The sequence below is a fragment of the Uloborus diversus genome, chromosome 10, assembly GCF_026930045.1.
Source record: "Uloborus diversus isolate 005 chromosome 10, Udiv.v.3.1, whole genome shotgun sequence".
Taxonomy (NCBI): domain Eukaryota; kingdom Metazoa; phylum Arthropoda; class Arachnida; order Araneae; family Uloboridae; genus Uloborus; species Uloborus diversus.
Genome location: NC_072740.1, coordinates 55568933 through 55583498, shown reverse-complemented (window position 1 = coordinate 55583498; position 14566 = coordinate 55568933). Strand labels below are relative to the sequence as shown.

Here is a 14566-nt window from a genome sequence, read left to right as displayed (position 1 = left end):
GGGAGTGGAGTCTCGAGTTCCTTCAACCTAACATCATTTGCGATTGACTACAATTGCACTTTTAAAACTGCAGTATAGAATAGCTGAAAGAGAGTTTCTTAAACTCAATCCTTTCCTTAACGCTCCCTAAGAGGGCCAACAATCGCGTGTTTGAAGACTCCAATTTCGAACAATTTCCTGGGGAATGCCAGATAATTTCCGGTTATCAAAAATCGTCTAAAACTACGTTTTTTGAAACTTCAATTTCGTCAGCTTTCCGGGGGAAGTTCTGAACCCCGTTCCTTCCCCTTTTATATCGTTAAAGATTGTTCCAATTTCCCTTAGGACTTTTAAATCATTTCTGGGAAGGAGTTCTGATTCCCATGTCCTCTCGTGACGTCGTCAAAAATAATCTACAATTGCGTGCTTAAGATTTCAATTCCAAAAATTTTCCGGAGAAATGTTCCCAAAGATCTCTTTGCCATTCTTTATAACTGAAGAGCCTCTATAACTGTTTTTGGGGACAATATCGAAAAGTGACAGGGGAGAATTTTCTGAATCCTATCTCATCTCTTCAGGCCACCAAAATGCAATTGCAAATTGCTGCGTTTTTAACCCTTTGATTTCGAACATTTTCTGGAGAAGAGCCTCCAAACCTTCCCCTAATACCACGAGAGATCGTCAAAAATTGTGTTTTTAGAATGTAATTGTCGGTGGACAACCCACAAGCAACCCTTTTTTAATAGCTTAATCTACTAACGAATCCCTAGTTATCTTAAAATTTTATTTACAACTTCACTTTTTATAACAATCCATCTCGTTGCTTATTTTATTTATGTCGAGTACTAAAACTGCTGTAAAATTAAACAATGTTTTTTCACTTAACTGGGTATATCACGTCTACCGAAAAGTTCTCTCCGTTTATGAAGAGGATGAAAATGATAATTTTTTAATACATTTAACAATATCTTCTACACTAATTACCATCTTTGCTCGTGACTTCTTACCAGCGTGGAAGCAATTGTAATCTTGCCTTTTAGATGAGTAGAACTCAAGTAGTACTGCTTTACATCTTCACATGCAAAGCATGTGACTTCAGAAGACTTTTCAGAAAATCTTAGGGGGGCTAGGATGGAAAATTCTTTCACATCCACAGCACTTTCCAACGCATCTTGCACCATCCCATTTTTCCTTATTCCTCTATTTTCAAAATTTGACAGGTAAAGAATGAACAAAAGAAAAATAGCGTGCTTCGCCTCCGAAAACAAGGCGTTTCTCAAAAATAGGATTTTCAAACTGCCATCGCCCAGCAAGAAGTTATAAAAACAGAGGAAATTGAGCTAATCAATAGTTCACCCAATCCCCCAATTAATAGTAATTTCTTTTGCGAAATAATTTGAAACGCTTTTTTATTTGGCCTCCCTTTGTCTTGGGACAACAATGGCTCTTTAATTCTGTTGTTGATTAAAAAACTTACCTTATCCCATGTAACACCTTCAACATCTACAAGTATCCGCATAAGCTCTGGAATTGCCATAGCAGGATGAGTATCATTTAGCTGAATAGCAACCTGAAATAATAAACGTTGAAGATGAATTATTTTTAAAGCATCTAGAAATTGGCACAAGTTTATATTGAATGAATGTATTAAAAAGTACAGAAATACAGGAGATAGAAATTTAAGAACCGATTTATAAAGTTGAAGGAGCGAAAATGTGTTATTTGCATCTAACCAAGAAACTATACCGTAGTGAAATAATTCTTTAAAAAACGAAATAAGTAGCGATCAAAGGAGAATACTAAGACATGTTTTTGGACGAATAAATTATTTGCCCTCATTACCGAAACGTGGTGTCTAAAGTGTGCCGAATTTTAAGATAAAGCTGTTAATTTAGTGAAATTCGACTTGTAATGGCAGATATCTTTCACACGCGTTGCGGATGGTTGTCCTGCATGCAGATGGTGAAATCGTGCGCATATTCAATTTTTCGCCAAGTTTTTAAATTTGGCGCTTTTCATAAAATTTTGACAGTAATTTCTTTATTGACTTGAACACCTTTGATCTTGATACCAGGAGAACAAGAATAACAACATCAAATAATATCTGGTAAGGATTTATCAATATTTAGGATTTCGAAAAAACTAGGGACATAATTGACTACGAAAAAGAACAAAATGCTATCCAAATATTTAGTAACATGAAAGAAAAGAACTAGAAAGCACGAATGTTTTACAGAAAGCGTTTTGTATTCTATCTTTAAAATTACAGGAATAAAACAAAATATTTTTTTAACTTTTTTTTTTAAACGCAGGCCATAACTTTGAAGTATAGTGGGCAAGTTGTCTTTCTATTTTATCGGTATGTCTAACTAAGCAGACGATATTTCTGTATACTATTTAACAGTGATATCTTACGCATATTGCCTTTCTGCACTTAATGACTCAATTTACTTGAAATATTATTATCGGAATACAGGAAGGGACAAGACATTCTTTTGATTTCGTCTGAAACTTAAATCGGCACCCTTTCAATCAACAACTAGTACTATCATAAGTTTAGCAGTTATCAATTCAATGAGTTGTCATTGAGTATCATTTGCAAGAAATTAGAGAAATTTAGGTGGCAAATTCATCACTTATGCATGAAGTACATAACATGGTAACACCAAGACGAGAAATCTAATGTTCTTACTTTGTCTGGGAAGGCGTCGAAGCAAGTTCGGACAGCATCTCTACTTCCAAACTTTGATGACTTGTAACGTCTGATGATATCTTGCAGAGTCGCTGCTACCATGAAGTATTCTTGTTTAAGCCTCAATTCCTTGCCTTCAAAGAACTAAAATTTAAATGAATAGTCACTCCAATTCGTAATTATCTGTGTAAATCAAAGTGATTCAAAGCAATGATAATCAGAATACAATTTCTCCGAAAATGTTTACTGTTTTCGTCAGTTGTCGTTACACTGTGCGTTATTATTGTACAGTCACTTCGTTTTTACAATATATCAGCTGTCATAGAAATGTAAATCACTCATTGAAGCACAGTGAAAATATAAGTAATCAAGAAAGATATTTGATAGAAAAGCAAGTTAACAAAAAGCAATGTATAAAGCTGAAAATTAAAAAAAAAAAAATCGAAACTGCACCATAAATGAACAGCGAATCTGTGACTAATATAACAAATAGTGCGACAAATAATGTAAACATTTGTGATTGCTCTTTTTGACACCGAAAATGAGATTTGGCATGCTTGCAATTAAAATGTAAGCAAAATCAAAAGCACATAGGAGACTTCGTTTTTTTTTTTATTATTTCTAACGTGCACTGAAGCATGAACTTACAGACAAATGAGTTGTTTCGTGAGAAAGGTCGAATATAGGTTAAACTACATGAAATACACCGCCAGCTCAGTCATTCCATCCAAGGATCGCAGTTTCGTGCTATAAGCACTCATCAGACCGGAATAGGAAGTGCCTGAGCTGGAGGTGGAAAGCCTCTTAAGGAAGCCAAACTGATAGCTAATATAGAATTAGCACAGACCTTGCCTGCAACCTTGGAGTTGATCCCGAACCATTGCTTCGGTCACTCGTCTGGTCAGTGCTAGTTCTATATTAGCTACCAATTTGTTTGGCAGTCTTGGCTTCCTTAAGAGGTTTTCCACCTCCAACTCAGGCACTTCCTATTCCGGGCTGATGAGTGCTAAAAAGCATGGAACTGCAGTCCTCCGATGGAATGACTGAGCTGGTGGTGTATTTCAGCCTTTGCCCTAGCTGTACGATAGTTCTCTGAAAATAGGGTAAACTATCACTTTCAAGCACTCAAGCAATTGGAAGTCGCCCCGCTTTGCCTCAGAATTAAACGCTCCTAATTCCATGATACCGCCAGCTCCACTGTGAAATTGCGTTTCAAGAATGTTAACGATTCTTATTCAGTAAGTTACCGCCCTATAACCAGGGCTAAGGCAGAAATACGTGAAATACACCGCCAGCTCAGGCATTTCCAGCCCAGGACTGCAGTTTCGGGCTTATTAGCACTCATCAGCCCGGCATAGGAAAGTGACTGAGTTGGAGATGGAAAACCTCTTAAGGAAGCCAAGAGTGCCAAACAAACTGGTAGCTAATACAGAATTAGAACTGACCAGACGAGTGACCGAAGCAATGGTTCGGTTCAACTCGAATTTTGAAGGCAAGGCAGGTATATTCAGTAAGTTACCGCCCTATAGCCAAATACAGGCTATACCGAAACCGAAGTACCGAACGAGTAAGAAACCAAAGTAAGAATCCGAACCTAGTGACCGAAGTTCGGTCACTCGTCTGGTCTGCTAATTCTATATTAGCTACCAGTTTGTTTCGCACTATTGGCTTCCTTAAGAGGTTTTCCATGTCCAGCTCAGTCACTTTCCTATGCCGGGCTGATGAGTGCTAATAAGCACGAAACTGCAGTCCTCGGCTGGAAATGACTGAGCTGGCGGTGTATTTCACGACATCAAAATAAGTTCGATCGGTACGAGAATCGCCCTTGAATGTGATTAATATACTTTAGTTCATACAACCGTCGATTGGAAACACAAACAGAACACGGTTGTCGAATCTGCATGCCGCTATTCATACTATTTAAAGCAATTTTAATTATGCGGTGATATCACTTGCCGATAACTTCAGAAGCCTGTCGGATCTACTTTTCTACTTAGTAGGATTTTTGACGTAGCGTTAAATTGATCCACTTTATTGGTTCAAACGCTTAGCAATGTAATTTATGCTTATTACATGATTAATAACTAAATTTAATTTGCATTTATTCAATGGGGAAAACCAAGCAGTATATTGAGAACTAAATGATGCATATCAATGATAAAAAAAGAGTGGCAACACATTCTCTGCTATGTTAGTAGCTGTATACTAATGACACGATTGCGAGAGACAGTTAATATAGTTACTGCCAACAAGAGCATTCTTCTTTTTTTAAACAAACACTCGACGTACCGAGAAAGACTTGTCAGAATGAAACGAAATTTTACACACATAACGGCAACATTGATATAAGAAAGCAATTAGAAATTGAAAGCAAAATGATCATTTATTACTGGAAAAATAAAAAAGAATGAAGCGTTTAGTACTCTGTTGAGCCACCTCTAGCTTGAATGTTCGAGGTGAAGTAGGCGATCATTGAGACATGTCCGTCTCGCACGATATCCTACGTCATATCGTACCATAGTTTCTGTAACCACGCCAGTAATTCGATCAAACTCATAGGCTGTCCAACCTACCGTCTCAAATGATCCCAGATATGCTCGATTTGTGACAAATCAGGGGACCGCGCAGGTCAGAGAAGATAATGTAAAAATGAAAGTCATCTGACACCCTTGAATCATTGAGATCGAGCAGTGCCCTATTAATAATGGCTCCTCGGAGCCCCGACATAAGCGCTAACACAAGTGACTGAAGCATGACACAAACGTACTGTTAAGATGTCATGGTGCTGTGATCAATATTAGGGATGCCTATGTTTCGTCTAAAACAGCAACCCATAACATATACGGTGTGCAGTTGGAGAACAAAATCACTATTAAGGAATTCCAATGGGTTCGCCTCAAGCGTAAACAATTGTCATCAATCCCCAAATTTTATCTGGATTCATCTCTAAAGACGACCTGGATCCGATCCATTCCATTATAGTCTAATGCCGTCGATCTCAACACTACTACAATATGCATGCTTGAACAGTGCCTTTACATTTTAACGACACACCGCACTCGCAGCTGGAGTGACGTTATGGGGTGTAGTCGTGCAGTCGAGTCTCGACTTACGCGAGGGATGCGTTCCAAGACCCCTCGCGTAAGTCGAAATTTCGCGTTGTAGAAAAATGTATGAATACAAATTTTTTAGAAACATACAAGTTCTTCTAGATATTTGTAAACACCCCTCAAACTGCTTTGAAGCACTCCTTAACTATACATTATAGTTTCTTCCATAAAGAACTGAACTTTTACTGTATTTAAAAATAAAAACGCTGTTTTATTCAACATGAAGTACTTCGAAATACACAAAATGAACGATCGATGGCAAAGAAAGACATAAAATAAAACAACACGGTACGCATAGTATGTAGTAGTAATAAAATGCTGCATTATAATAGTACAGTGGATACAGTAATAATATTTATGAGTTAAAAAATGAAGATGATGATGTACGCTCCATGATCAGATCGTTATTCTTATCTAATACATTTTAAACTACGGTTACTTCGCCTTTTCTTTTAAACCGTTTCCATTTATGGCAACAACCTCTCTTCCTGATCTCTTTAATCCACAATACAAGATCAACTTCCATTTTCATAATATTTATTTTGCTTAGACTCTACAAGTTTCAATATTGAAACTAAGTTCTGAACTTTTACGGATATTTTTTTGCTTTGACTTTTAATTGTACTTGTGGAAGATTCACTCATAACTTACTGTCGCGCTACCGTCGACGTTTTGCAGTTGTTTAAGCATATCGAGAATCTTAACCTTTTTCTTTTTTTTTTGGTCAGAAAATTTCTTTTACTTCCCATCTTTACAAACTTTAGATGAAACAGCGCACTAAGGTGCCATTATATTTCATTAACTTTAATACTTAGAATGAAAAAATAAAATAAATGTAAGATGCTGAGTGGCTATTTGGTGCACTAAAAATGCGATGTGTAGATTTGTTTGGTGTGAGAATTTTCGCTGTCAGTGATGCCAAAGGGATGTAATAACATTCACGAAATCAATATTGAGTAGTCAGTAACGAAGTCGATACTTCTATCCAAAAAATTTGTTTTGTGGACGAGGAATTCGCATCAACTCTAAAATTCGTTTCTTCGTGGAAAATTCGCGTTATAGCCATTTCGCGTAAGTTGAATCGCGTTGTAGCTGGAGTCGACTGTATACGAAACATTGTCAATTCTAATATTGATCTGATCCACAGCACCATGACAGTCGAATGGTACATTTACGCTATGCCTTAGTCACGTGTGTTGATACTCATGACGGGGCTCCCAGGAGCCATTTTTTAACAAGCCAATGCTCATTAAAACACAGCAAGGGAGTCAGGGGACCTTCTTTTCTATATTATCAACTTACATTATGTGTAAAAATTCGAGCACATCTGGAATTACTTGAGACGGTAAGTTGGACTTCCTACGAGTTTGATAGAATCAATGGCGTGTTTATAGTAACCGTAGTACTCGATGACAGAGGACATAATACGAGACTGTTATGCCTCAATTCTCATGTGTATCGCATCGTACATTCTCACTAGAGGTAACTCAACAGGGCCCTAAAACCTCCATTTGTTTGGGAATTTTTCAGCAATAATCATTTTGCATATATTTTTGAATTATTTTCTTGCATCAATGTTGCCTTCACCTGGATAGAATGTCCTTTCATTCTGACAACTTCTTCTTGATGCGTCGATTTTATTATTATTTTTTCTTTGTTATATAGTCTATACGGGGTTTTATAAAGTTTTCATGCATTTCTGAGAAACATGTTTAAAATCTAAATAATTTGCAGATAATCTAATAGAATGCTGTCAGCAGAGGAAAGGAAATCCACTACTCGTGCTCGTATATGTGGAACAATTTAAAGGAGCAGGAAGACAAGCTTACCAGAATTTTAAAAAATGGTAAGAAACAAGTGAAATGGTATTGAGAAAAATGAAAAATATCGTAGGAAACCTTTGATAGTGCCAGAGAATGTGTCGCGTGTACAAGAGGGCCGTTTTCTTTGCTCCAAAACACCTACACGAAGACTCATCAGTATACTCTCTATCCCTTTTACAACGTAAATTAAACTGTTCGCTACCGTTTATACAAACACACTTATCGCATCCAAACTGTTCAGAAACTTTAAGCCGGGGACAATGCAGCTCGGAAGTCGATGTGTTACGATTTGCTGGAGCTATGGAAAATGAGAACATAACGGAGAATGCCCTCTTTAGCGATAACAGAAGCAACGACTCAGTGTCGACCAATAGTGTGGCTCTGATAAGTTGAGCTATGACCTTGACAGGGATTACTTCTTTTCGTGGTAATAGAGGAGGATAATTGGCGCTGAGTAGAGTTGAGTTACTTTGCTAGTAGCTTTGCAAAACTATTCCAACTCTAATCCGGACCAATAACACGTACCTTTTTTATGAAATCCCCAAAAGGAGATTAACATTGTGAAAGTCATAGCTCAACTTACCAAAGCTCCACTAAACTTCTTATTTTGAGGATACGTCAAATATAACGCGTATCAAGTGAGGATTGGCAGCATTAAACAATGAAAGCAAAATGTTATGACTGCAGTAGCTCAAATTACATCAGCAATATTACAGAAGGTGTTCCAGTCTGTAGAAAAACGGTGGCAATTGCACCTTGATATTTGATGTGGCCATATTGAATCGAACTAAATTGATATCTATTATATTTCGATTTTGTATTCTTGTATTTCCTAATAAAACCCGTTCAAGCAAAACATAGATACTTTATAAGCACTCTGAGATACTTTATAAGCACTCTGGTACATATAAATATAATATGGTATACAGTAGCATAACTAGAAGTTGGCAGGAGTGGCTCTCGCCAGGGGCGCAGCAGCCAGGGGGAGGGGGGCGGCATTTCGACTGATTAAAAAAAAGTTTTAAGATTTTATTTATTTATTTATTCATTTATTGTAATCATAGAATTTGAAAAATGCTTTAAAAAAGTTTTAAAAAATTGCATAAAAAAGAGCTAGAGGGGATATACATATATTAAAGGTGAAAAAACCTGTAGTTAATATATAAAGCAGTGGTTTTTGAACACATAAATAATATGAAATAAAAACTCTTCTTTTGGACAGTTTTTTTTTCTTTTCAAAAATAACAGACAGAAGAATGAAAAATTGATAAAATTTCCCTGGGCAGCAGGAACTACGCCCCACCGTACACCAGTAGCGTACCAAGGGGTTGGCAGGAGTGGTTCTCGCTAGGGGTGCAGCAGCCAGGGAGCGGTATTTCGAATGATTAAAAAAAAGGGAATTGGGTTTTTTTTTTATATATAATCAAAAAATTGATCATACAAGTAGAAAAAAAGCTTTTATAAATAAAATAAAAAATAAAATTCGCAAGAAAAAGAGCTAGAGGAGAAAATGAAAAACTCCTTAATTCTCCAAAATGGGGGGGGGGTAGGGGGGATTTTACCCGTGGCGTGAAATTCGATTCCGATTCATTGGGTTAGCTAAAGTTTTTAGCTAAACACACAATTTGTATACCAGAGAGTACGTTCTATGCCGGATGATTCCTTTTTTTTCGGGAAGAGAGCGACATTTTCTCGTGTTATAGCTTGAAGTGTATAGTTTTTTAGGCTAAGTATTTACTCTAATTATAATAAACAATTTAAGCATAAAAAGCCTTATTTGAACAAAATATTGGGAGGCCTTTATTAGCGAAGTGCTTTTATTTTGCCTGTATGTATGATCATGTTTTTTAGTCAATTTCAGATTAGCAATGCTTTTTGTATTTGCTTTGCTTTCCTAATTATAATAGAACAAGAGGCCCGTCCCGAACTTTTTCGGGTTGAAATTTAACTGTCTTAAATAAATACTATGCAGATGTTTTTGTTTTAAAATATCCTGCTGTACAACATTTTCTGTTCCGTTTTTATGAAATTTTAAAAGAAATTTATACACTTCATTTCCTAATCTAGAGAGAACAACCTTTACTTTCCCAGGAACAATATAATCTTCTTAAATGCAACGTTGTACTGCGCATAATTTTACGTTTCACTTTCAGTTCTGACGATGGTGATGGTACAAGAAATTTTCATTGGAAATTGCAATTACTTATATCGAAAAATTGGAAATGTGCAAAGACCATGGGAATTCGAGGAATAAGAGCTGACTGACCTGCTGCTGGTCCAGTACGAATAATCCTCCAAATCATATTTGTCCATATTGATTGTACTTGGGGGATCCATTTCCATTGTATACATAAAACAAATTAAAGTTTTGCAACGCAATTATTGGAATACCGCCTTTAGTTTTAATAGAATAAATATGGCCTTTTAAAAATTTACTTAAGATACAGAGATCGTACAGAGCTCCTAAAAGGCGATGACTTTGAATAGGCTTGAAATATATCTCCAAGCGTTTATCTAGGGAACAGCAGGAATAGTTTGATCAAAGTCACCGGCAAATAAAAAGATGACACCTCTCATAATTTCGTCTTAACCTTTTAGTTCTTTGAGTTCTATCCACGGCTTCTATAGTCAAACCGTCTCTCATAGAACATCCCTCCTGTATTATGGGGCTGACCACTTAAAAACGCTTCGCAAATGGCCCTTTATTTATTTTTTGTTATGAATCATACTTCTGACTGTCTTTCTGAAGGGAGACAGTTAAAGTAATTTAAATCTAGAGTGGTCAGGTTTTCGACCACTAAGTAAAATTGGTGCAATTTAGTAAAAAAGGAAAAACCTGCACACTTATCCTTAGTCTGCTTGTTGATTTTCGCCAGTGTTAAATTAACCTTTTTTCAGTTCCACCTGGTATGCCGATTAACATTACTTTGAGTTCTGGTGTCCTCTTCGCTTCATACAACAATGGTCTTTTCTGTTTTTCTTTCTTGCAGATGTCACTCTGCAAGAATGTGCCTTTCATACGAAGAAGGAATTTTTTGAATAGGTGCAGTAGTTCCGAAGCTTACCCGAAACATATGAATATACAAAATAAACACTCTTTATAACATTAAATAAGCCTCAAAGGGTTGCCCGAAATGCAAATGGAAAATTACAACTTCTGGAAACACAGATTTATATCTGTCAGCGCTAATTGAATTCAAATACTAATTTCCTCGAAGCGAATCTCAGTTATAATTCGTTTAAGTGAAATTTAAAGCATAAACTAAAATAAGATGGCAGAATAACAAAAAAATATTTTTTTCGTAGGCTCAATTTCTTGTCCAAATCAAATTTTCAATTTTTCGTTTACCCCAAAATTGGTATTTTGTTTCAGATTTTTAAATTTTTAATTACCGCTGAAAGAGTGAATCATTTTTCTTGATTTTACCTGAGGTACCCAATCATATTGTTCTAAATGATTCAAATTCATTTTTACATTTGTAAACATGTTTTTGTCCTTCCCCAGGTGGGGGGTGTGAACAAATGGAGACACCACCCCCAGCGAAAAAAGTTGCCAAAAACATTTTTTTAACTGAAAAATCTATGTCTAGATGATCAAATAAACCTACTTGTGGTGTTTTTTCTTCATATTTCTCAAAAATTAATGATGCGCCCCTGAAAGGGCTAATGATAATAGAGTGCTATATGCCTTTTCCCTCGCAGCCGCAAACACATATAAATGTTTTGGCGGTTCTTCCGCCAACATCGTGTTTCCATCTTTCTGCATTCAGTTTGAAGAGAACCTTTGACTCTTTTGTCACTGCAGGTACGGGACAGTCGGCAATTGTTTTTACGTTTATAACCATAAAACGGTACGAAACAAACTGGTAGTAAAGACAAACTAATGGATTTAAAAAAAGTATAAGTACATATATGCATAATTAACAGCCTATGTCACTCATTAAGAATGCACCTTTCATTCAGTGAAAGAATTTTTCAAATAGTTGAATGGTTCCGGAGATTACCTCGAACATACAAACACACAAAAATCCGCCCTCCCTCTTTATAGTAATAGTTAGTATAGATTTTCTAAACGTTTTAATTTTTATTTGAAAAAAAAATAATAATTTTTCTTTCTTTTAGTAAATGTGTACATGATGTTTATTATACATTTTCCTGTAGGTTTGAAACAAGTTCAATTAAAAGTTAAAGCTGTTTTGGAAAAAATAAATACATTGCTGTAAACGGAACTGAAAACGGTTTATTCTCCATTTGGTTCAAGAACGTACATTAGTTATATTTATTAACGAACTGCAAATACTATTTGTCTTATTAAATTTGTGAAATAGTGGGGGGAGAACTAAAACTTTTGGGACGGGGAAAATTTTCAATTCGTCGAATGAAATCCCAATTTTACCGAATGTTAAAATTCGAGCATGCACACATATACAAATATTACGTCTACTGCGGAGGAATACTGGGCATCATTGAAAACTATTCAAGACAAGAAAATTAGAATGTTTAAGTTGCAATACTGTCTCCTAATTTGTCGAATCGATTAGTCAATGTCCTCCCCCCTCACAAAAAAAATTCGGGAGGTCACGGTGACCTCTACTGACTTCCCATATAAGCGATCCTGCGGGAGGGGGGCGCGATTTCTTAAGTTCGTCAGAGGTGCCAGACCCCGTTGGTACGCTACTGCTGATATATATCTAGTATTAAGTTCTAACACATTGTTAGTTAAAACTGCACGAATAAACTCACATTATCATTGGGATACAAAACCCTTGAGATGTTTTCTGCGTAATTTCTGTCCAATACAGCTTGAATATAATCACCATCGTTGACTGCAAGAAGAAATAAAAATCAGATATAATATAACTGCGAAAACCTTTGTTGAAGTTCACAAAACTTCTTTCACACACTGCAGTCTCTTACGCTGTTAAGGTCAGGGGCGCCGAATTTCAGAACCTGAACGGCGTATGTCTAAGAGGAATATTTTTGTATGCAGAGAGTTTTAAAGCTCTTGACCAAAAATTTAAAGAATGGTAAAAAACATCTAAATGAGAAAGAATGAAAGTGGATATATGGTCACAAAAGCAATGCTGACGCGATACACGCATATGAAATCAACAAACTGACGGCTTCATTGCCGAACATGCATTTGTGACGCAAAACAGGTCACGAATTTATCCCACAATGACGATTTTACAGAACATGTTAGTTTTTATTAAAGGTTAAAAGGAGTTGTTCAAATTTGCGGTCTGTATTTTACGCGTCGCAATGCCAACGCAGTGATCAATGAAAGCTTGTCAGAATGGCTCGTCGTTGCAACGCAATGTAATGCAACTGCAGACGGCAAATTTCAACAGCTACTTTAAACCTTTCTTAAAAATTAAAATTGTGTAAAATTGCCTTTCTGTAATAAATTTGTAACTTATTTCGCATCCGTCAGTTTCTGGCTATGCGTGCGTGTAGTGCATCATCATTGTACTCGCGAACAAAGATCCCATATGATTCCTGGCTGTTTAAATATTTTCAATCATTTCTAAACATTTGTCCAAGAGTTTTGAAACACCAAACAAAACATGTTAGGGCTAACTAAATTTCTAAATTTTTTCATAAAAGTTAGCAAATTAATAAATTTAAAAAAAAAATCTTTACTTTCAGCGTGAAAACTGATTGCTTGTCGAACATGTTTATATCCCACTTTAGAACTGGAAAGAATATTTAATCACACGTGCAAAGTTCAAACCATTGGTTGACTCTCATTGAAAAATTTTCTAATTTCGCTATGTAGAAACACATACCAGTGCTACAGCTACCATCTCCTGCCCTCAGAACAAATCAGAGTTTTTCCTACTTTTCGTACGTTTCTTTTTTTTCTTTCCAAGGTTTCATCGGTCACGAAATAAAAACCACAGAAAAAATAAATTTTTTTTTGTGCGGAATATTTAGAAATCATCTACGAGTAACTACTACTCTACATAATCACTGTTCTAATTGGGACATTGATCGAAGCAAAACACCCACTTTCCCAAACCTCTTCATAGAAGGCAACAGCCTGGTCCTACACTACGCCGGTCTGAGCCAAATTTTTGTCCTCCGAACCAGCATTTTATGTTAGTAAAATGATGAAAAGCGGCCATGTTCTTACTGCAATGACACTATTCATCGTGAACATCTTTACGTTTTTCTCCGAAGTTTCCAATCGTTCCTGTTCCAACACGTTGCTATTACTCTTAAGTCTTCCCGAACAAATTACTCATTTGAGGCAGTGAGAAGCAAAGGGATGTAAGTGGTAAAATGAAAAATTTGGAGATAACCAGTACGAATAGTAGGGAAACCTCTCCTCTCGCTTGAGGCAAGAGATAATATTAGTAGCCCCGGTAGGTTCTGTTATACAGCATGATTTAGGAAAACAATTCAATGAAAGCCTACCTAGAACGTTATCTTTAAACGCGTTTTACTCAAAACTAGAAAATGTCAAACAACCCTTTGCTTCTCAGTCCCTTGCATGTAGACGTTGAATTACATTCACACTTCGCAGGATATTCTATTGCTCGAGTTACGTTGAAGTGTTCACTGAGTGTTCAACACAGTCACCTGCTAACTGACATGATAGACTAGTATTCTGCCGTTGGACACGTAAAGAGCAGTAACTGTAAATTTCTCTTTTTTTTTCATTTTTGTTATCTATTGTACTTTAGTTTTATCCCTTCAAGCGGCCGTGACGTAAAATTCCTTCACCCAGCGATGTATCGAAGAGCGGCCGTGTCGAAAAATTTCGCCATGAATATTCTTCCATAGAATTTAATGCCGCAGCCGTTCTCGAAGCAGAATATTCAAGGCCAAATTTTTCGACACGACCGCTCTTCAATACATCACTGTTTGAAGGAATTTTACGTCACGGCCGCTTGAAGGGTTATTGCACAAGCTTGATTATTTGGTTTTCTCGGGGGGGGGAGTCAAATTCCAACTTG

The 14566-nt window shown here is 36.4% G+C and overlaps 1 protein-coding gene across 1 annotated transcript in view; it reads right to left on the bottom strand.

Moving 5' to 3' along the window:
• LOC129231245 (glycogen phosphorylase-like) overlaps positions 1-14566 on the bottom strand; it is a 143458-nt gene that overhangs the window by 20624 nt on the left and 108268 nt on the right. The window contains 3 exon segments of the mRNA XM_054865523.1: positions 1457-1549; positions 2672-2815; positions 12348-12430. Coding sequence (XP_054721498.1) covers positions 1457-1549; positions 2672-2815; positions 12348-12430 — 320 coding nt within the window.